The sequence below is a fragment of the Talpa occidentalis genome, unplaced genomic scaffold (assembly GCF_014898055.3).
Source record: "Talpa occidentalis isolate TD23 unplaced genomic scaffold, MPIMG_talOcc4v2.1 talOcc4.11, whole genome shotgun sequence".
Taxonomy (NCBI): Eukaryota; Metazoa; Chordata; class Mammalia; order Eulipotyphla; family Talpidae; genus Talpa; species Talpa occidentalis.
Genome location: NW_023601104.1, coordinates 47,373,454 through 47,396,364, shown reverse-complemented (window position 1 = coordinate 47,396,364; position 22,911 = coordinate 47,373,454). Strand labels below are relative to the sequence as shown.

General features: G+C 35.3%; 2 protein-coding genes across 8 annotated transcripts in view; both read right to left on the bottom strand.

The window, feature by feature from the left end:
• SCFD1 (sec1 family domain containing 1) overlaps window positions 1-5,556 on the bottom strand; it is a 98,009-nt gene extending 92,453 nt beyond the window's left edge. Inside the window, exons 1-2 of one of the 2 annotated variants that reach the window (XM_037503174.2) lie at window positions 5,468-5,556; window positions 624-694 (exon numbers count right to left, since the gene is read on the bottom strand). In XM_037503174.2, coding sequence (XP_037359071.1) covers window positions 624-694; window positions 5,468-5,525 — 129 coding nt within the window. In that variant the 5' untranslated portion in view covers window positions 5,526-5,556. Of the gene's footprint in view, window positions 1-623; window positions 695-4,936; window positions 5,000-5,467 lie in introns of those variants that run through there. The other variant, XM_054689620.1, reaches the window with a different exon arrangement.
• Window positions 5,557-11,212: 5,656 nt separating this feature from the next.
• G2E3 (G2/M-phase specific E3 ubiquitin protein ligase) overlaps window positions 11,213-22,911 on the bottom strand; it is a 49,901-nt gene continuing 38,202 nt past the window's right edge. For all 6 annotated transcript variants that reach the window (XM_037503170.2, XM_037503172.2, XM_037503173.2 and 3 more), the window contains 4 exons: window positions 21,280-21,461; window positions 17,170-17,342; window positions 13,142-13,332; window positions 11,213-11,773 (listed from right to left, as the gene is read on the bottom strand). In XM_037503170.2, coding sequence (XP_037359067.1) covers window positions 11,517-11,773; window positions 13,142-13,332; window positions 17,170-17,342; window positions 21,280-21,461 — 803 coding nt within the window. In that variant the 3' untranslated portion in view covers window positions 11,213-11,516. The remainder of the gene's footprint in view (window positions 11,774-13,141; window positions 13,333-17,169; window positions 17,343-21,279; window positions 21,462-22,911) is intronic.

Genomic DNA, 22,911 nt, shown 5'->3' with positions numbered 1-22,911 from the left:
TTAACTTGTTTTCAGCCAAGTATAAAATGATCGTAAACCAATATGTTTAAACTGTATAATCTCTTTGAAGATAGAATAGCATAAAGTTTAAAATGAAGGTGCTCAAAATAGGAATTTTTAGATTCTTCAGCATTTCTAAAAGGAGAAAGATTATAGATTGCTTTCTTGTCCATTTAACAGTTTTACTGACAGCTTTTTTCTCATACATTTTGGTTTATAGATCATTCTCTCATGAGTTGTTAAAAATGGACTGGTCCTTTTGACTAACTCTGAGCAAGCTTGCAAGAAACAATTCTCTTCTTGCAAAAGCTAAGGAACACCACATTAACCAGAAGAAAGACCTATCAGTGAGGCCCCACCCAAGACATCAGCTGGCTCACCTAAAATGACAATTATCATTGCCTAGCTCACTACACAAAATGTTTATAAAAAATATGCCCAGTAGGATGTTAAATAACATATTCATGCATTACAACTAAATTCATGCATATTAAATTAAAAAAAATCTTCATACATTTCAATTGAATGTGCTACCATTCAGAATTAAAAAGACATTCCTGCCAATTACCATCAATAAGGACTAAGAAGAAGAAAACAGTCCCCATTAAAACAAAAACTTTTACCTTCCATACTGGTTCTCCAGTGCTGTTTTTAACATGAGGCACATTGAAATTCAACATACGCTTCAAAGCCACTGAAAATTAAAATAGTCTTATTAAATGTTACCACTGATTTTTTCCTAGGATTTCACCCCCCCCAAACATTTATTATTTAACAAAATGAAGAAATCAACTCTAGTAAAACTGATCAAATGACTAAGTAGAACAAGAATCAGGCTTTGTAAAAGACCATTTTACCAACAGCTAATTGGCAAGTGTTTGGGCGATTTTCTAAAATACAATAGCCATCTGTCACTACATAAAACTGTAAAAAATATTCAGAAAAAAGCCTTTTCCATTTCTCTTGATGATCCCATACTACTATTATTGAGATGATAATATATGTGTATTTTTAAATAATCACTTTGAGATGATTGAATATTCAAGGGAAGGTACCAGTTAGGTGATCTAAATTTTTAAAGAATTGAAAATCTAAATTCTACCTAGTTAATTTTTAAAAGCATTTGGATTTAGTTCTCCTTCCAGGGAACTAAAGAATATCAAACCACTTGTGCATCAATTCACAACACAGAGTGATCCACAATTAACTCTCCCACTGTGCTTTAGCAGAGTTCTTCCTCCACCTCCAGGTAACAGACAAGATCCTGGCTTTCAAGGCTCAAAAGAAAATCTTGTTTCTAGGGCAATCTGTTCACACTCTTGACACAGGACAGCTAGAAAAGAACCATAGCCTGGACTGCATGAGAGCCCAGGTGTACTGCATTCTCCAGAGGTAGGCATTAGCTAAGTGAAAGAGGCCAGTATTTCCAGATTGGTCTTCTCAGCTCCGTCCAGGTGAATTCCCTCAACTCTGAAACCTGGCTAACTTGTTAACAGGTATTTTGACACAGTGAATTTAATAAATTATATGTCCTGTATTCAGAGAATGTATAAAAACGTAATTTTACTTTTACTAGAGTAGCTCTCAAAGGCTTTAAATCATTGCTTTTAATTGAAATGACAAATCAGATTTCTTTATTAGAACTAAACATCCTATCCATAATCCTAGATTTGGTTCAAGTAGTTTTACCCTTATCTGGAATGTTTTCTTCATTTACTAAACAAATACTGGCAACTAAATTTATTATTCATTCAACAAATGTTCAGTGAGTGTTTACCATGTTTTTTAAAAAAAATTTTGTAAAATTAATTTTTGCATAACACTGGGGTGTAGGCCAGAGGTGCAGGGGAGGGGTGGTTGTGAAGGGGATGAGAGAATTCACCACAGTGGGGAGCAGAACAGACATATCTACGGAAATACACTGCTGAGAGGAGCAGTGGGCGACACAGGAGAGACCTGTTGTGCCATGTGGGTTAGCTTCCAGGCTGGGAATCAAACTCAGGCCTTAGAAGCCATAGCACTGAGACCTGACCCAAGGCCACCAAGGAGGCCCCATTTGGTGGTGTTTTGCCAGCATGCATGGGGCAACATTCACTACGTGTTTGGGCAGATGGATAAAGGAGAGTCCCAGGGCCCTCAGTGGCTCTTACAGGCTTTAATGCTCTCTCCAGGAACCAGGTACTCAGGCATACCAAGCAGGGGGTCTGGCATGCTAGGAGGCAGGCACAGGCCCAGCTGGGAGGCAGGCAATGGAGCCTTCCAGCCCCCTAGAAATCTTTACTCTTCCTCTGGGCTCTCTCTGGTGTTCTCTCGCGGTCTTGCTTCTCTGTAGTCAAGCAGTTCACCCTCTCATAGCCATCCTGCTGCAACCATCCTCCCATCTCTGAGTGATGCCACCCTTATATCCCAGAACTGTAGGCTCAGGTGTGCACAACTGCGCATGCGTGCACACCCTTGCTCCAGGTGCCCACAATCAGGCACATGTGCCCTGCGCCCACGCTCCCAAGCACCTCTTGCATTAGCACTATCAAGGCCATAGGTGATAGCCACAGAGGCTAGTGGCGCAAAAAGCCTGATCAACTTCACATATCCTACAGGTGGTCACTGATCTAGCTGTTGGCACCAAATACAACAAACTTAATAAAATCAGCTATCCTCAAATAGCTTTCATTCTCACTGGAACACAAAGAGTACAAACTAAGTAAAACATAGTATGTGAGATCACAATAAGTGATACAGAGGAAAAAAAAGGGGTGGGGGAAGAGAGTTATGTGTTATTTTAAATAAAATAATCAGGAAAAGTCTTCTTGAGGTAACATTTGAGTAAATAAATAATGACACATACAGATACATCTGAAGGAATATTTCAGAAAGAGGAAAAAAGTAAAAAGGCTCTGAGGTTGGAACATTTTGGTTTGTTCAAAGAAAGGGGAGACTAATACAGTGTGAGGTCAGAAAATCAAGTGGGGACCAGATCATACAGAGCATTGGAGACCACTGTTAAGACTACTTTGGTTATCAAAATGGGAAGATTTGAAAAAATATGTAACAAGATCACTTTGGGTACTGTGTGAATAAAAATAAGGGAAGCAGGGATGTAAAGGCAAGGAGAACAAATAGGTTACTGTAGAAATTCACAGTAGCTTGGACCTGGGTGATAGCAGTGACAATGGTTCAATCCTGGACTTATTTTCAGAACACGATTTACTGCTGGATCTGAAGTGAGACATGAAAGACTAAAGTCAAGAAAATTTCAAAATGTTTGACTTGAGCAACTGTAAGGACTGAATTGCAATTAATTGGCATGGGGTAGACTCAATTCAGAGGAGAGGTGCACGCTAGAGAAACACTCTTGGGGATCATCAGGATATAGATCGTACCGACAGGCAAGAGGCTAAATGTGAGCAATAGAAGAAGCAAGCAGCTGACCTGAAGCTCCCCAATATTGAGAAGTGGGGGAGTTGGGCAAGAACCTGCAGAGGAAACATGCATGAAGGACAAAGATAACACAGATTCTGCTTGCTGAACTAAAATTAAGAATACAGGAGAGTTCCAAGAAACACAGTGGAGATGACTTCTGAGGTAACTTCAGAGATGAATAAAGAGTCTTCAAACAGGTAAAGGAAAAAATATATATATAAAATTTCTCTCTGTCAAATAAGTTACTATTATTTCCCAAAACATTCTCAATAGGCATTAGGGAAATGGTTACTTCTACTACCATACCACATATAAAGGGATTTAACTTTCTCTGAAAACAAGACAGAACTCAACTAGGTACTAATTTGGTAAATGATTAGTATGGCATAACCTATTTAGAATGATGTGAAATCTTGTTATAATGAAGTTCATTTCAGTAGAAATTGAAATCTACAAAGTTTCTGCAAATAAAAATTACTAGCATAAAATGTTATTTTTCAGTAAGCTTCTTTGTACTGTCTTCTTTGATGCTTTTTTTTTTATATGTAGTATGAACTAATTCATTGAGTTCATCCAGCTAGCAGAACAATGCTATATGGAAACATAGGGCTTCCATTTGCTTATACTGATAAAACAAATGGCAGATATTCCCCAAACCTTAGACTTTATGGTATGTCTGAATTCACCTAATAACTTATCTTTTTTTTTAAAGATTTATTTTTTATTTACACAAGAACTGGGGTACAGGCCAGAGGCGTGGGAGAGTGAGAGAATTCACCAGAGACAGAGTGGGGAGCAGAACAGGTTGATTAAATGGAATACAATGCTGAGGGGAGCAGTGGGCCAGACAGCAGAGGTCTGCTGTGCCATGTGGGTTTCTCCCTGGCCAGCAGGAATCGAACCCACGCTGCAGAGGCTGCGGGACAACTTCACAGCGCTGCGCTCAACCCGCTGCGCCAGCGGGGAAGCCCATAACCTTATATTATCTAATGGGAAAAGCAGAACACAACTCAGCATGCATTGTGTGTCATTATTAGATTGAAGTCTATCTTTGTTTTTCCCTTGAATTCAAAAGTATTAAGTGCAACCAAATCCCTTCTGAAGGTCATATTAATTGCAACCAATTGCTTTTCTAATTGGATGTACATGCAAAAATACCACAATTACATGAGACAGAATTTCCAAGTATGCCCACTGTGAATGGCTAATTTCTATTAGTTCCTCAGAATAAAAGTGTGCAACTTACAAGATAATTAGTAAACAGGTATAAACCATTAGTTTGTAGCTAACAGGTGTAAGCCATTAAGTTTGCAGCTGACAGGTATAAGCCAAGTTTTCATCATAAGTTTACAAAAAAATAAGGCAAAAAAATACCTAAGAGAGAATATCGAGCTCAAGGAAAGAAGTATTTTAAGTCATATTTCACTGCGCTGCAAGCCAATAATCGCGCTCCATTAAATATGAAATAACAGTTTAAAAACACTAATTTGTTCAAATGTAAAAGCTATTCATTTACTTTGCTATTCTTCAATTCCATTCCATCAGGCATTTCTTTTCAGATGGCCCCCAAAAGACAGGTCTAAACGAGAGAAGATAAACTGCTTTAGCAAGAAAGCCAAACTTTTCCAGTTGTGGTGGTAGATTCGAAAATGACTCAAGAATAAAAGTGAAAGAGAACCCAAGGAAACAAACCCTCAGAACTCAAAGGAGGCACCAGAAAGAGGGGGAGGGGGCGAATGGAAGCTGCCAGATCTCTCCTGAGAGTTTTTTGAGTTCAGTAGAAAAGCGACAGGCACAGGACGTTAGCAACAGGCCCACCGCTCAGACCCATTCTCCTGCACTACACTTACGGGGCTGAGTTGTCTAGCACAAGGCATCTCTTTCCTAAAAATTCAAAGGGGAGGGGCTGTCGATGCTGTGGAAACTGTACTAAACACCTGGAAGACCGTCTCTGAGCTCCACGCAACGCGACTCAGTGAAGGCAAGCACAGCATGAGCATGTCCTCAAGGCGGGCACAAAACCTCAAGAAGGGAACTAATGGGGTACCTGTTTGTCGCTCTCGAATACTGGCTGCCGCAGGTGCCGCCATGTTGACTCTCACCATCCACTGCCCGGCTGGCGAGCGGAGCCGGTGGATGACGTGGCCGCCCCGACCGCCCCGGAAGCAAAACCTGGAGGGGCGTGGCTGGAAGAGGTTGCGATGGGGACGCGGACGCTCCAAGAGGACGCCCTCCGATCTGTGAGCATAACTCGGAGACTCAAATCTGAGGTCCTCGGAGAACGTGAAGTCCAATCAACTGCCAGTGTTTCAGCTGCGGTAATTTTATTCTATCGAATGAAGCCAGTTTTCAAGTAGTAGCTGCTTTTAAGTTGAGCTCTTAGGAGCATTGTGTAGTTCTAATAACCCTATCAAAAAATTGAACTTATGTTTGGTAGTTAACTAAATGATGAGAAAACTCTAGGGGTGTAACTATCACAGGACTAAAGGAAATTAAACTTCTGGGACTAAGTAGGTACTTAAACGCTAGCTTCCTCTTGTTTGCTGTGCTTTAGCGATCTTCTTTTTCCGGGAAACCGGCGACTTTGCAACGTTGCCCTAATCAAGTAGATTTCTCAATCTCATTGTTTGGCAAAATGGTCTAGCTTTATGGTGTTTTGCCACCAGTCACAGGCGCCTGGGAGGTGCAAAAGAGCGCACTGGGATTTCCCTTCTTGATGCAATTGCAAAATTACAAAACATTGCGGGGGAGAGGATAGTGCTTTTAAAAAAAAAAAATTTTATTTATGCATACAAGAGCCGGGGCACAGGCCAGAGATACTGGGTGGGGGCGGGGGGCGGTGAGAGGATTCACCAGAGACGGAGCGGGGAACACACAGGCAGACTGACAGAAATACACTGCTGAGGGGAGCAGCAGGCGAGGAGGTCCGCTGCGCCTCTTGGGCTGCTCCCTGGCCTGGGATGGAACTCGTTCTGCAGAGGCTGCGAATTGCTTCATAGTGCGGTGCTTAACCCCTTGTACCACCAGGGAGTCCTTAGTGCTGGTGTTTTAATGTACAATTGAAGTCTCATAATGATAAATGTTTCAGATAGTCATAACTTCTAATGCTTATGTTTTATTGAATGTCAAAAATGGATACAACTCATTTCCTGTGCTCAAGTTTACTGATGAAGTTTTATTAGCTGTCGAATGTCCATTCTGAAACTGCACCAAATTCTGAAATATGGTGCCTCAAAAATGAAAAAATAAGGAGAAATGAATTGCTACCCCGACAATTACATAAAAAGCAAAATCCTACAATAAAACACTAACTTCTCTATCTCACAAGTAAGTTTATTAAACTTGAAAACAGGTAATTCTTTTAATGCCAGTAGGAAAACGTCCTAAAACCCACATTTTTTTCCTTTCCTGGTGCAATTTACTTTTAAGCTTGAGGTACAGCTGACAAAATTATAAGACATTTAAAGCGTGCATCATGCACCAAGTCATCATGATGCACGCTTTAAATATCTTATAATTTTGTATACAGTGAAAGAATCCCCCACCTAGTTAACTATCACATTCATCACCTCTCATTTTTTTGTGTGTGTGAAAACATTTAAGTTCTACTTGTATGTTAACTATAGTTACAGATTAGCATGTTATATTAGATCATCACAAAGCATAACAAAGTTACTGTAAGATTTACATGTAGAATCTAAAGTCAAATTCAAGGAAAGGTGTAGAAAACTGGGAGGGGGTGGGGGTTGGGAAAATAGAGCTTAGTAAAAGATTATGAACCTATTTCCCATTAAGAATTGCATCATCTCTCATTGACAGTAACTAAAAAATTAACGGGAATATTTACTGCTTTATTCGGTCGTATCATAAATATTTTCAAAGAATCAATGACAGAGTGTGTTCTAGTTAAACAAAAATAACATTTCTTGCCTTAGGAGAAAGTTCTAATTAACTTTACTCTCCAGGGAATATAAAACACAGCTTTCCCACCTTCCAGCATCTGAGAGCCCAATTTTAGTCATTTGGATACTTCTATTTTCAAATGCAAATCTATCATCTATTTCAGCTCCATCATAAGATTCCTTCCTGACTACTCATACTAAAACACTGTCAATGTTTAACAATTATGCACAGTATGTACATATGAAGTAAAAACTGTCCTTGGTGGAAATAGTGTGGGCAATAAATGTATAGAAAGCATGTCCTACAGAAGAACAGTGGCAGTAGAGTCCCTCTAAGGTTGACTGGTGGTTATTATTAAATCAGATTAACTATTAGTTATTATCTTTTGACTCTACCTTTCCATATTTTTGGCTTGTTATGGACTATTATTTCATTTTTAAAGATTTATTTATGCATACCCAAGAACTGGGATGTAGGTGAAAAGTGTGGGGGGGCTGAGAGGTTTCCCCAGAGACAGAATGGAGAGCAGAACAAGTGCATCTACTGAAATACACAGCTGAAGGGAGAGGCAGGCAAGACAGGGGGTCTTCTGGGCCATGTGGATTAGGTCCCGGGCTGGGGATGGAACTTGTGCTGCAGTGGCTTCAGATAGCTTCATAGTGCTGAGACTTAACCCTCTGTGCCACTAGGGAGGCCCCGGAATTATTTTATATAAAAAAAGGAATAGTTTTAACATAATACCTAGGAACAGCTCATTTAAAACTGATTCCCAGGTCCAAGACAGTAACTGGCTTATATAATCTCTCAATGTGGACCAAAGGGTCTTGTATTTATTTAGCTCTGTCAGGTTCTTAACCTTGTTAAATCCTAACAAGTTACATAGTTTATATATATAATCATTCAAATGCAGTGGCATAAATATCTAGAAAACTTCATTTTCAGAGTCATATTTTGGTTACATCATTTGGTTTTTAAAAAAAAGGGGAACAGTGATACCAAACTACACCTAGCACAATACCTGGCATACAGTAGGTACTATGATATTTTTGGGAATTAGAAAATCTAACTGTCAAAATCAGAACTTGGAAACTATCTATTCAAAGCAATCTGAATTTTCCTAAACTACAGGTAATATACATTCAATTAAACCAAATGTGTTCTTAAGCCTTGCTTATACTGCATTACTTGAAATATAAAACTTTTTATTGTATAACTTGAGGCATAAAAACTACATCATTTCATAGATTTTAAGTCACAATGAAGCATATTATATAATAAAACCATGTTTATAAAAAATCCTGTTCTGATCATTTCATTTAATACCAATACGAAAGGCAATGTCAGACAAACCTTACATTCTCCTTTACTTTGCATTCAGAATGGAGTAAAAAAAAGTTCCCATAGTTTACATACAATTAAGGGGAAAATGTAAAAGTTCTGGTATAAAAATAGAAAAGTGAATTCTTGAAAAATGCTTTTTTACTTAACCCAAAACAGCCTTTTTTTAATAATACAGAAATTGTTACAAAGTGAAAAATGAAGATGGTTTTTCTTTTTTTAAGATTTATTTATTTATACATACAAGCACTGGGTACAGTCAGAAGTGCCGGAGGGTGAGAGAATTCACCAGAGCCAGAGCAGGCAGACTGACGAAATACACTGCTCAGGGAAGCAGTGGGCGCAGCAGGAGAGGTCTGCACGCCAAGTGGGACCCTCGCCGGAGGCCTGGGATCAAACCAGCGCTACAGAGTCTGCGGGGAGCTTCGCAGCCCAGCACTTAACCGCTGCGCCACCAGGGGAGGCCCTGAAGATGGTTTCTAATGAGTTATTTTAAAGATTCTTTACCTTAAATATTAAAATAGTAAATGACTAAGTACAACAGAAGAAAACTCAGATGATGCCCACACCAAAAAAAGTTTAAATACTGTTTAAAAGCAATGCATATAAAACTAACCCAAGATCATTAACATGAGATGCAATGCAGGTGAATTTATAATTTTCTTTGATATTGAGAGCAAGAAAAAACAAACTATTGTCATTCAGATGATTCAAACATTTTAAAAATACATATACACATTGATAAAGGTTTACAGCATATTTCTTTTTTAAAATCAAGTCATAAGAATTGTACACTGGCTATAATAGAAAAAGAACAATCATGATTCCAACCATTTGAGCATAGTAATACTGCAGAAAATAACATTTTCTCCAAAATTCATACAACTGGAATATTCTTAAAATCATTTTGCAATTATGAATATATATGCTTCATTTGAAATGTGAATGTCCTAAATTATTATTTACACCATCATATCCTAAAGGCCCTGCCTAACACATAAGTGAAAAGATGAATTGTAATACTGTTTTTAATTGTAGCCAATTCAAATATGCTGTCTCCTTACTCCCTCAAATAAATGTGTGTGCATCAGCTTTAATTACAATGCTGAGACAAATTAGTTACAAATAACTAGAAAATAGCTCTCATTGGGTTTTTTGGTTTGAGTTTTTAAAATTTTACAACTAGGTTAAGAAATAAAATACCTAATTTTCAAAACATTTGAAACAAAATGTGAGTGTTGCTTCATGATGAGTCTGAAGTTCATATTAGATATTCAAACTAATTTTAATAATTGATTCTTTAATTGCTTTTGATAATCTAACAGAATTCCATACAAGACAAAGAAATGCCCTTCTTTAATGTTAAAAATTTAGAAGTTCAAACGAATTTTAATTTGTTGGGTCTGCAGTATAAAAAGTATAACATAATACTACGTTTATGTAATTAGTTTGCCTTTGGCTTAAAAGAGTATCCGTCTCAAATCAGTTTTGTTATTTTTCTTTAAATAACCATAACTTAAGGGTGTTCCTGTGGTGGATGAGACTATGACAGTAACTGGCATTTGCTTTGTGTATCAGGAAAAATGTGGTTAAAACCAAGCAATTTACCTCTCAGTGATTTATCTCTCCTATGCTCTACTTTGACGAAAACTCATTTATATTTGATTAGGGACACCAGATTTTTTCCAATTTCTTCTTTTGTAACAGTAAATAACATGATTATGGGATCATATATCTTTAAGTTGTTATTACACGACTTCCTGTTTTTAGATATTGCCGTTTAGTAACATTGATAGTTAAAAAATAAATATAAGTAAAGCATCTACAGGATACATAGAAATATAGATCTTTGCATGGTGAATCAGAGTGAATTTTTCCTGCCACTTGCATTTTTTTTTACATATTTCTATATTTCTTATATAATAACAGGTATCTACTTATATAATAATAGGTATCTTTCAAGAGCCCAGATAATGGTATTAATGCATTGGTGCCTGATTACCTGTCTTATAACCATCTTGATAATAAATAACAAATAGCCAAATGTACCACATGGCAATCCAAAAATTATTCAGATACCTAAATGACTAGGGACCAGACATACTGTAGTTTACCACGTGTGGTATACACGTGGGATATAGAAAAAAAAAATCCTATGACCAAAGCCAAGGTTTTAAAGAATACACTTTCTTAGGCATTTTCTACTATATTTATTTTATCCACCTCAGAAGTGTTTTTAAAGCTATAGAATGTCCATAGAATCTAGAATACTTGTGCAATTCAGCTTTTTACATAATACTTCTCATTAGGCATAGTCTAATTGCAGTGCGAGTCTATTTTCATATAAATCAATAACCAAAACACTTTTTAAACAATCATCCTCAAGAAGAATACATATAAGACATACCCCAGAATATATGCTGTTCATTTACAGAATTCAGCAATTAGCTTTTCTTTTTAATGCTTTAAAAGTAATAATTTGAAAATAGCATTAAAACTAGAAAAATCATTGTGGCATAGCCTACAGTTAATCCTAATTTATAAAAACTTCTGAGTATGAGAACTTCTTTTCTATATATACCACGCTTTTATGTTTGAAGAAAGTCTGTACAGTCATTCTGAAAGTACTTATATTGAGGTTTATGAAGCATGTATATTATGAAAATAGAAAAATATCTTGACTGGTACATCCTTAAAAATTTTTTTAGCTTTCATGGCCAAAACATTCCTTTATATATACACATCATGAATTTTATTGGGCCTGAAGCTAACACTTGTGTCCAAAAGTGATGACAGATTTCTGAAGTAATACCAATAGCAGCTTTTAAAGAAGCATCTCTCTCTGTCTGAACATTTTAATGTCCAATGTAGTGAGAACTTGATTCCTTTTCTAGTCTTAGAGTGTTTTTTATGGTAAAATCCATATTTTCTTGAAATTCTTTATAAGAATTGGTGATTGGAAGAGCTAGACAGTTATTACACTTGTTTCCAACAGGAAAATCCATATGCAGGCACTCAATTGAAGGAGTGGGTTTAAATCCAGCAGGTGGAATGGAATTGCAACCAGTGGCAAAAATAAGAATATCTTCCATTGTTGTTACAGATTTACCATCTGAAAAATTTATTAAAAAAAGAGAAAAAGAAATCCAAGGTTTATATTGCTACAACCATAAACTCTCCCCAACTAAAATGGAAACAGAGACTCCCTTCTTTATAGGCAAACTAAATTACTAAGTCAGATTATGAAAAGAAAACATTGCATTCAACAAACATTTACTTGAATCTCAATGTAGGACACATAAAATCTTTTAGTTGAATGAATTTGGAGATTCCTTATTTTTGGGCTATAATATTAAAAGCAATTTAAAACCACTTCTAGATAACCACTATTTGATGAACTAGTTCAACAAATACAAAGAGAAAACTTAATGGTGTAAAACCACCAACTACCCTAACTAAACAAAATTTCAACTGAAAATTTCTCATAAAATTAAACAAATGACTTTACACGACTAAAGCTCAGTGATAAATTTATATTATACTGGCCCTAACAATGGATGAAGAATAATTCAATTTAAGAATGGAAAAGATCAAATACAGGCATACCTCAGAGATATTTCAGGTTTGGTTCTACCGCTGCACTAAAGCAAATATCGCAATACAGTGACTCACACCACCATTTTGGTTTCCCAGTATATATAAAAGCTATGCTAACCGTAGTCTATTAAGTGCACAATAGCATTACTTCTAAAAAATTGTACACTGCATTAATTAAAAAAATTTTATTGCTGGGCCTCCCTGGTGGCACAAGGGGTTAAGACGCAACCTATGAAGCTGTCTGGCCTCTTCAGCAAGTGTTCGATCCCAGCCGGCCAGGGAGCAATCCACATGGTGCATGAGACCTCTCCTGACTTGCCCACTGCTCCCCTAAAGAGTGTAATTCGGTCAATCTGCCTGTTCTGCTCCCCACTCTCTCTGGTGTATCCTCTCACCACAACCCCCCCATGCCTCTGGCTCGTACCCCAGCTCTTGTATGCATAAATAAATAAATCCTTAAAAAAAATTTTATTGCTAAAAAAAGGTAACCATCACCAGAGGCTTAAGCTAATTACAATCTTTTCACTGAAGGGTCTTACAAAAACACAGTAACAGTGTAGAGCAGTTAAGAGGAGGTATGCCTGTAGATGACAAGCTTTGAAGCAATTCTATGCTGTGGCTATCATCCATATATTTAATGTTTTCTAGGAAGATTTCATAATACCTCAAATTATCTATGGGAAAAAAGTTGTAATATACAGTATAGCTTTATAACCTTTCCTCATAATTTTTGACTCAGTCATATGGACTTATTTTGAAATAAGTTTTCTTTGGTAAATATGGAGTTAGGAGACTGAAGTCTTACTATCAAAAATTGGAACTCAAAGAAACAAAATATCTTCAAGCAAACATTCTAAGACAGTTAAATAAAACATTTACATACCCTCAACATCCTGTAAGTAACTGTTCCAAAACCTCAAAACCTGTACATCAGATAATGTGTGTACTGTAAAAAGATCACTAAGGATTTTTGCAGAAAGATTCTCAGGTTTATGACAGAAGATGCTACAAAAAGCTTCTGGGTAAGTCTGAATTTTCTCCAAAACTCCAAGAGTTTTCAGACCCTGCTTAAAACTTAAGAGAAGAAAAATAATGAGCCAATATTCACACACGTTAGGTATTACTATAGGGAATTAACACTTCCAGCTAATTTACTACCATATATACATAGATGTGAGAAAAATGTGTAAAAATATGAATATACTATATGCCCTATGATACCTTCAAATCCATAAAAAGTAAATACATTAATATAAAATGAATTTTATATGCCTACATAATTTGACTATAGAATCTTTTAAAAATTAAGCTAAGAATTTTTAATTAAGAGGAAAGAAGTAGCCATCTTAAGTATTTTACACTTCCAGCTAGTTACTATAAAGATGAAGTCTACAGATTGCAAAGAGTGATAAAATATTTTCAATAGACATTCCAGAAAACTGATTTCCCTACTTACAAAAAAATATAAATTCTTTCTCAGAGTCCCAATGGGAAAATAAGCAAAACTGAATGTACAATTAAAGACACATTTTAAAATGCACACTCTTAATAACAGGCAAAGGAGGCACCGTTTTTATTTATTGGACACAATAAGCCTTACCTGTGTTCTGGATTTCCTAGCCACCTCCATAGGTATTCTGCCACATAGATTAATCTCCCTTTCTATTGGCTTTTCCTCGAGAGCATTTAAACGGAAGTGCTTTATTAAAAGAAGGTGCTTACCTTACTCATCTTTGAGAAAAAAAATCAATCCCATCGTCATTTCCTTCAAGACAACCTACTAAAATTATATTCACTACTATTTCTTAATTTCCAATTATTTTTGCCTCAATTCTTATCTACATCTAAAGAAAAACAGACCTAAGTTTACGAATGACTTCTTTCTACAGCACCAGTTTCCCGGCGTCCCCTTATTTCTCTGGCTGGAACTTTTCATTGATGCTGGTTTTACTTTTCCATTGGCTTAAATGTTGCTGTTTGTTCCTCATGAATTAGTAACAAGGTATCTTCTCTTCCTTTCCCTCTCCCATGGCTTTATTTAGCAGGTGTATGTTCATCACTGTAAAACTATCATCTCAAGCCCAGAAAAACATCTAAGAGACTACTGGGTACCATAAAGTCAATTCAATGTCTCTATATCCTTCCCACTCTTGCATGATAATATAACCTGTTCTGTGAAGTTATTACCTTGGCTATTGTCAATGATCTAAAGGGAAGAACTGCTTTGTATATAACTGATCCTTCTTTTTCCAATAATGTCTTTTTGCTCATCAGAATATACTAGTTTCATCAGAGTATACTAGTTTGGTTCATTTAGTCCTATGAACCTGAGAAACTCCTCAAGCAGCATTTTCTTTCTATAGTATTGCCCTACTCTCATGTTTATTAGTTAACTATATATAAGGGTGTTATTATTCTAACTTTCATGAGGCTTTCAATCTCTTTGAGCAAATTCTCATATTACCTTTACAGAGCTCTTGTTTTCTCCAACTGGCATTTAACAATCACTTTCATAATCATGTTTGCCTCTTTTTTTTTTTTAATTCCTGTGGGTTTCTTTTAAATCAATTTTTATTTATAATGTTTTAGATATTTTTTAAATTTCTTTTAAATATTTATTTTATTTATACAAGAACCAGGATACAGGCCAGGTGTGCAGGAGGGTGAGAGGATTCACCAGAGACAGAGCAGGGAACAGAACAGGTAGACTAATGAAATACATTGTTGAGGGGAGCAGCAGGCGAGACAGGAAAGACAGGAGAGGTCTGCCACACCATGTGGGCTGCTCCGAGGCTGGTGGAGATTGAACCGGCACTGCAGAGGCTGTGGACAGCTTCACAGTGCTGCATACAACCGCCTGGGCCACCAGAGAGTACCTATAATGTTTTTTAGATTTTGAAACATTATGTTGTGGATTTTAAAGAATGTAATTGTCTACTGGTGTCAACATTTTATCAAGTATGAAAACCTTAACTAACTACCTTTCAGTGCCTTTGTTCATCCCTATTCATAATGTAATTTCTTAGATATTTTCTCTATATAATTGTGAACAACTTAAGAAGAGATGTTAACAATTTTTGCCTCAACCATCAAATATATTTAGGAAACAGAAGAGGGGAAGGAAATAAGCTTTTATTCTTATTATTCTTCCTTCTTGATATTCCAAAATTCCATCTTTAATAATCTGCTTGTTTCACAAGCTTCCTATGACAATTTTTTAAAAAGATTTATTTATTTATTTCTACAAGCACTGGGTACAGTCAGAGGCACGGGAGGATGAGAGAATTCACCAGAGCCAGAGTGGGGAACAGAACAGGCAGACTGATGAAATACACTGCTGAGGGGAGCAGTGGGCGAGACAGGAGTGGTCTGCCGCGCCATGTTGGACCCTCGCCGGCAGCCGGGGATCCAACTGTGCCAGTGGGAGAGGCCCTCCTATGACAATTTTTTAAGACTAGGTCTGTCTACTGATGACAAATTCTTCTACTTTTCCTTTATATGACTAGATTTCCTCTTCTATATATTATGTTGTTCCTTGGGTTCTGAAATACCCAACTGTATGTTGCATCTCTCTACCTTTCAAAGTGTTATGTTTGTTTTACATATAACATCGCGTTTTTAACAGAACAGAGAGAGTATGTCCACTCTACAACATCTAGAAATGGAAGTATTTGATCATATTTCTATTTGATTGATTTCCACATTTCATGTTTTGCTTTGTTTTCTATTTTAAATCAATGTAACAATACTTTGTTGTCTTGTTCAGTTTGTTCTCTTCTCTATTTTTTTCACTTTGTTCTTTTAATTGACATGCTATTTGGATTTGGTAGCAGACTATGGGTGCACTAGTGGTAGGCATGGTTTGGTTAACATACATAAAGAGTGTAACTCTGCATTATATGCAGTGTTGTAAACCAATGTTCCCTCAATATAATAAACAAATGTATCAGCATAAACTTACTGTGTATTTTATGCTGAAAAATCAAAACCAAACAGAACCCTACTGTATTTCCTACTCTTGGGCTACTGAAAAGAAACATGGCAAAATGAGCATTCCCGTATCCAGATTGTGGCTTTGAAAAACCCATTTTCCGTTGAAAGAAACAAAGATTTTGGGCCAGAATGTACAAAATGGACAGTAAATACCTTGTCATTCCATATACAATAAAGTTATTAGTATTAACATCAAAAGTACACAAAACATAATAAAGATACTGGTCAACAATGAGACAGTAAAGAATTTCAGTAAGGATTACAATTTTAACAGTTTTGAACATATTAAGTATATCTAAGGCTATGGGTTAATGATTATGAAACTGAAAAAGAACTTTAAAATGTTTGGCATTTTCTTAAAAAAATAATACTGGATTTAATAACAAGGGTAAGGTATAATGAGTAAGATTGGTCAGAGGTTCATAATCATAACATCTGGATGGTGATTACACAGTTATATCATTCCACCTATTTTCATTTACTTTTCCCATTATTTTTTTTAAAAAGGAAGAGTATACAGATACAAGCAAGTTTTAAGATCGGTATTCTAACCTAAAGATGAGCAAGGATCACACCTGCCTTACCTTGTTGATCAAATAATGCTTACTACCTATTACCCAGAAGACAGATGCTCACTAGTAATGGAATGAATGCGTAGAGATTCAATAGTTTACTAATGGTAAAATTAAAAAAAAAATTATTTAGAAAAATAATTATCAACTGAGAAAATGATTACTTTCCTACCTAAGCATCAAATAGTTCTCCACTCTGTATGGAATGGTCAGAATAATAATCATCTTTTAGAGGTTAATTTTAAAGCATTATTTTAAAATAGCATTTATATTTTTTAAAACATATCCCACATAGTACACTTTAAACATGTCATTTGAGAGATTATTTTACATAAAAACAACTTACCTTTCAAAGGGTGCTTGGACTCTCTTAATTACATGGTAAAAAAGTATGTCTTTTACCAACATATATTTATCACTTAATGATGTTATAATTCTTAGACATCCAATTAGTTCTAGGTAGTTATAGCAATCATTAACTATGGAGTTTAAGTCAGCCACATTTGTTGCAGTATTTACCTGAAATGAAGAAAATAGCCTCAATTCACATGTTCACATGTTCACCATATGTGAACAACATTTACATTTCCAACAAAATTACTTTATACTCAATTCTTGAAAAGAGTAGAGTAAATGTATGCCAAGAATTGTTTCCAGAATGCCACTTTAATACTATTACATAAAGGGAAATTATTTACATACATAATTTACATAAAAGGAAATGACTGACACAAAACAGTTATAAAACACTAGAGAGGCAAGCGTTATGACCTGAGATTTCATGAAGAAGTAAGAATACCCACAGAGACTTAAAAGATGGATAAATCAAAAGTATATTTCAGAGAAATATGGAAATGTTTCTATATATATATAAACAAAGGAATACTTGATCATTTATGTGCCAGGAAGAAGTTATAGAGAAAGATAGGAAGCACTGAATCATCCATTTGAATAGAAAATTCCTTACTATTTTTTTCCAAAAATTCTCCCAGTTACATGATTTTAGCATTCATTTCAGAGCTCTACTGACAGCTCAGGAGTTTTCCCTGACTAACCTGTACAAAATACTTTATAAATCTGTGAGAGGCTAATAGTTGGGAATATGTTGCCTCATCCTTGCAAACCCACCACTCAAAAGTTTTAGCTGGGCAAATAACTTACATTCCTTGCAGCTGGCTGCAGTCACATGTGACTGAGAGTTGTGAGTGAAAATGTGTCAAACTTCCCTGCACTCTACTTCCGCTTTCTCACTTAACAGCAAGCATCAGTTATACAGGTGAAGACAATATCCTAAGTCATTACACAACAGGGAGAGGAAGGAATCCAATTCCCTAAATGACATGGTGCATTCACAATTGTACTTGAAAAACAGCAGCTATTTCTGTAAAGGTCAGATAGAATTTTATGCTTAGTGAGCTATACAGCATCTGTCAGTGCAACTCTGCCAGTGTGGTGTGAAGGCAGTCACAGATAGGCAATGAATGGGTGTGATTGTGTTCCAATAAAATTTTATTTACAAAAAGAGGCAGTAGCCTAGGCTTGGACTACATGCCATTTGTCAACATCTACCCCAAAACATAGTCATTGTCTTTATTTAACTCATTATACCTCAAGTATTATCTACCTCCTTTTTCTTATTGTTTGCTTTTTCACTTAATGACAGGGTTACAACAATCATTTCATTGGTGTCCAGGAGCATTATCAACAGTAAACAAAATCTTGAAATGTATGTTATTCTCCAAACAGTTCTTGTATATTTCACTGGCATAGCAATCAGGAGTGCATCTTGGAGAATGAAACTGGATCATCCATGACTTCATTGTTCTTATAATTTACTCACAGTCTGTACTTATTGATAATAATCTCAAAGATCTTTGGATTTTCAGCAAGCTAAATCACAAAGGGTTTAATCTGCAGCTTGCAATACTGCACCTAAGCAAGGCTGTTATCCCGTTATTACAAGCCTTAAACCGTGGCATTGACTTAACCTTTTTATCCATGAAAGCTCTTCAGACATCTATTTCCAGAATAGGAAGATTTCATCCATACTGAAGATTTGCTCTGACAAAAGTAATTTTCCTCCACAACCAGCTAGCTTATCAAGAGTTAGTGTTTCCATAAAATTTTCAGCTACCTTTACATGAGCAGCACTTGCAGAATCACCACTTACTTTCACATTCTATAAAATGTTTCCTGAGTCATTTAAACCACCCAGAGGTATCAGTGATTTCAACATTATAGTTACATCCAGCCTTTTTCTTCAATATACTAACTTTCTGCTTTGGTTGATCATCATGTGCTGAGAGGAATACAACTTGTGTGTCTGGTCTTCAATCCATATCTGAAACGGGCCTTTTTCAAAATTTTGTTATTCTTGATGCTTCAATGAAGTACATCCTTTGAGAGCTTCTGTCATTTCGCTCTTTTTCTTCAAGATTATGGGTATGGTAGAATGATATGCCTTACTGGTGAGCAATAATCAACATTGATTTTTCACTATCCTAAACATTATTCACTTTTTTTGTTTCTAGGTCAATCACTCAATGTGACCTCTTACTGGCAACAGTGGCAGTGTATTTTGCATGCTTAGAGGCCATGATGAACAGAACACAAGATTAAATCACACACAGAGAAAATGATGCTATCAAGAGAGGCAGTAATAAAGAGATCTTTGAGGTGGCTGGCCTAAAATGCTCAACATGCCATAATTTGTCAACCCCTACCCCAAAATATAGTCATTGTCTTGACAATGTAACTTCATTAGGCCATAGGAATTTTGGAATCACCATGCATCACTGACTGAAATGTTATTTGCTACATGACTGTGTATTTTTTATCTTCTGTCCTACTCTCTGTAACATAAGTTCCAAGGAGTCAGGGAGTAATAAAACAGTATAGGGAACATAGTATTTGTTGGCTAAATGAATAATCAGTTTCTGGATAGGAGTCCAGAATCTGGAGTAGATAAAGCCATGAGATGTGTGAGAAGTCTTAAAATCCTGAGCATTTAATGCTCTTGCATTAACTCTATACACTAAGTCATGAGAAATTACTGAGGATTCTGAAGGAAAACAATGTTGTCAAAAACTGTACTTCTCAAATAATCATTCTAAATAAGATTAGAAAAATATTTTAATTGTCTAAACCCTAGGTATAATTTGAGTTAGATATAATAGACACACTAGATATAAGGAACGGTGGAAGAAAAGCCACAGTGACTTGATTCACATCAGTAAAAGGAGTCTGGAAGAATGAAAATAATCCCTTCTTCAGAATTATTTGGAAATAAGAACTATTTTGAACATGAAAGAAAATCAGGCAATTAAAAAAATTCTGGGGAAACATTAGTTTTGTCATAAACACTTTGGGTTCCATGTACTAACAAAACCAGATTTTTTTTCTGGTTTTAAGTCTAGGGACGTGAAAATAAAAGTCTGGTCATTCAGGAAGGCTATGGATAAAAGGAAGTTTGCCAGATGTATAGAATAAGAGCTATTGGACAACAGGAACTTAAAATAGTCTAAGCTTATACTTAAAAATGCCTAAGTTTCAGGGGTAAAAAGAAGGATTAAAGACGATAGTAGTTAAAAAGAGGAGAGTATAATAAAATAAATGTAGAGTGGAATTAGGAATAAAAGGCCTTTGGATATGGAGATTTTTATCTGTATATAAGCTCATAAACTAGCTAATTTTGGAGAGTGGTGCTGAGAAACCTGACTTTAGTAGAAGAAATGAATAGGAAAGAGAAAATACAGACAATGAAGTTGAGCTACAGTATATTTCTGGTAACGAGAAAACGAAAAGTTGAATTGAAGGGTCAACTTAAAATGCCATTTTAGGATGAGAAATCTGGGCAAAATAAATGGGATTATTATGGCCCAAAGTGCTTACTTTGTGGTTTAGAAACTGAGGCCTGACAAGATTAAATAACATGCCTGAGGTCACAGTTGATGATAATTATTTCAAAGTAAAATCTAACTCCTGAACATCTATTTGCTTTTAACCTTAAACTATCCTGCCTACTTAACTCAGAGGAGATAGGGTATGTTTAAGTATTAGAGAGGTGGAAGGAAGAAAAGTTGTATGTCTTTCATTCCTCAGTTTGTTTCCCAATCAGTAGGGTATCATAAGGATACTTATCTCATTATGGCCCCACAATGAATTTGTATTCATTCTGTGTATTGTAGGGCTCAATAAATGGTTAACTATTTTTAGGCTGACCACCAACTGAAGTCACACTCTCCAATTGGTTTTATCAGCATTGATCCTGGCACTTTGATCTGTAGTTTTTGACTTTTATATCTACCTCTTAACTGACTATAACTAGGCTGGTAAGCAGAAATAGCCACACCCCTTAACTACCCTACAAACACTATTATTTTATTGGCGATCATCAAATATATTCAAATAAACCTAGAATGCAGTCTATGTCTTAATAAATAGGTATATTTCTTACCCTGATTATAATTTGTGCCACATCAAAGTCTGAAACATCATCTAAAATTGGCTGAGTATTTTCTGGTCCATAAACAAGGCAGTTAAACAAGGTTTTAGAGAAGAAACCAGGTGAAGGACCGCCATGAACCAAAGAAACAGCAAGCATTTTGCCAGCTTCATAGTAAAGATTCTCTTTCAGAGCTGTAAATACAGATAAAAATACATTCAATACATTCTTTTATTATAATAACCATTATATGTAGTAAATTAAGCACAATATAAATATAAAATACTAATTCATATAAGTTATAATCATATGTAAAATATAAACCTCACTTAAAAATTTTTAATACAAAATAATAACCTATTATAGAAAAAGTATAAATACAGAAAATAGTTTTAAAAGTCACCCATAATTCTACCACCATAATAACCAGTATACACACTCTGGTGTATTTTTCTTGTGTATATCTAATTACACGCATAGTTTGATTTCTATTTTTCCACACTTACTGCTTTTTCTTATTCAAATCTATTAGCTAAAATCATTCATTAGGATTAATTTACAAATGTACTATAACATAAATCACCTTCTTATTACTGGCTACCTTGACTAAGTAACATTTTCAACTATGAGACAATGTGACGGTCAAAATCCAAATATTCTTGTGTATAGAGCTGAGTATTTGATTAGGATAAAGCTACATATGATATTAGTAGTTCAAAGGCTATGAATATTTTTAAGCTGTTTATATAGGTGTTAAGATTGTTCAAATCTCTTTATTAATAAGTAACACAATGTTTGAACTAATCATCTTAATACACTACATATAATATTACATTCTACAAATGAAGAAATTGATATACAGAAAAGCTAAGTAGTTAATCTAAGGACGCAAAATTACTGATCTAGAGGTATTCAAAGTGAATGTAGATTTTGTGACTTAAATTCATATACTCTCCTCACTGCAGCAAAACTGACAACATCATTGATTATTTGGAATTCTTTTTAAAAGAGTATAGAATTTTATTGTATATTATCTCAGTGATGCTTCAGGCAATGGTGAAAAAGTTCTAGGGAATATAAAAGAAAACTCAAACAGAATGGAATAAATCTTCTCACTCTGTTGAATATTCTAGGAGAGCAAAAAAGTTTTCGTATAAAAGTTCCAAAAAAAAAAAAATTAATGCTAAAATCAACCAGTTTTTGAGATGCCTGGTTTTAATCCCATTAGTTCTGTTTCAATAGTAAAGCCAGAAAAATATCATATACATAATTGGGTAAAAAATTCTTAAAGAGTACATTAAAAATACTTTTACATGTGGATTAGAAAATTATGTTATAAAAAAATGCTAGGTTGTAAAGAAACATGCAAACTTCAAATTCCAGACATTTGAACATGGGTTCAGATTATTATCCTTCCCATATGGTTACTCTATTTAAATGAAATTAGAAAAATGCATTTTTAAGAAGTTACACTTAATGATAGGATCACTTCAAGGAGGATACTGCTATGAATAAGGATATTTTTAAATAATAAATGTTTCACTACAAAATTTACTTTTTAAAATTTCCCCTTTCCTGTGACTTTATCAATATTTTATTAAGAAATGATAATACACATTTTTATCACAGGTATTGAGTATCAAT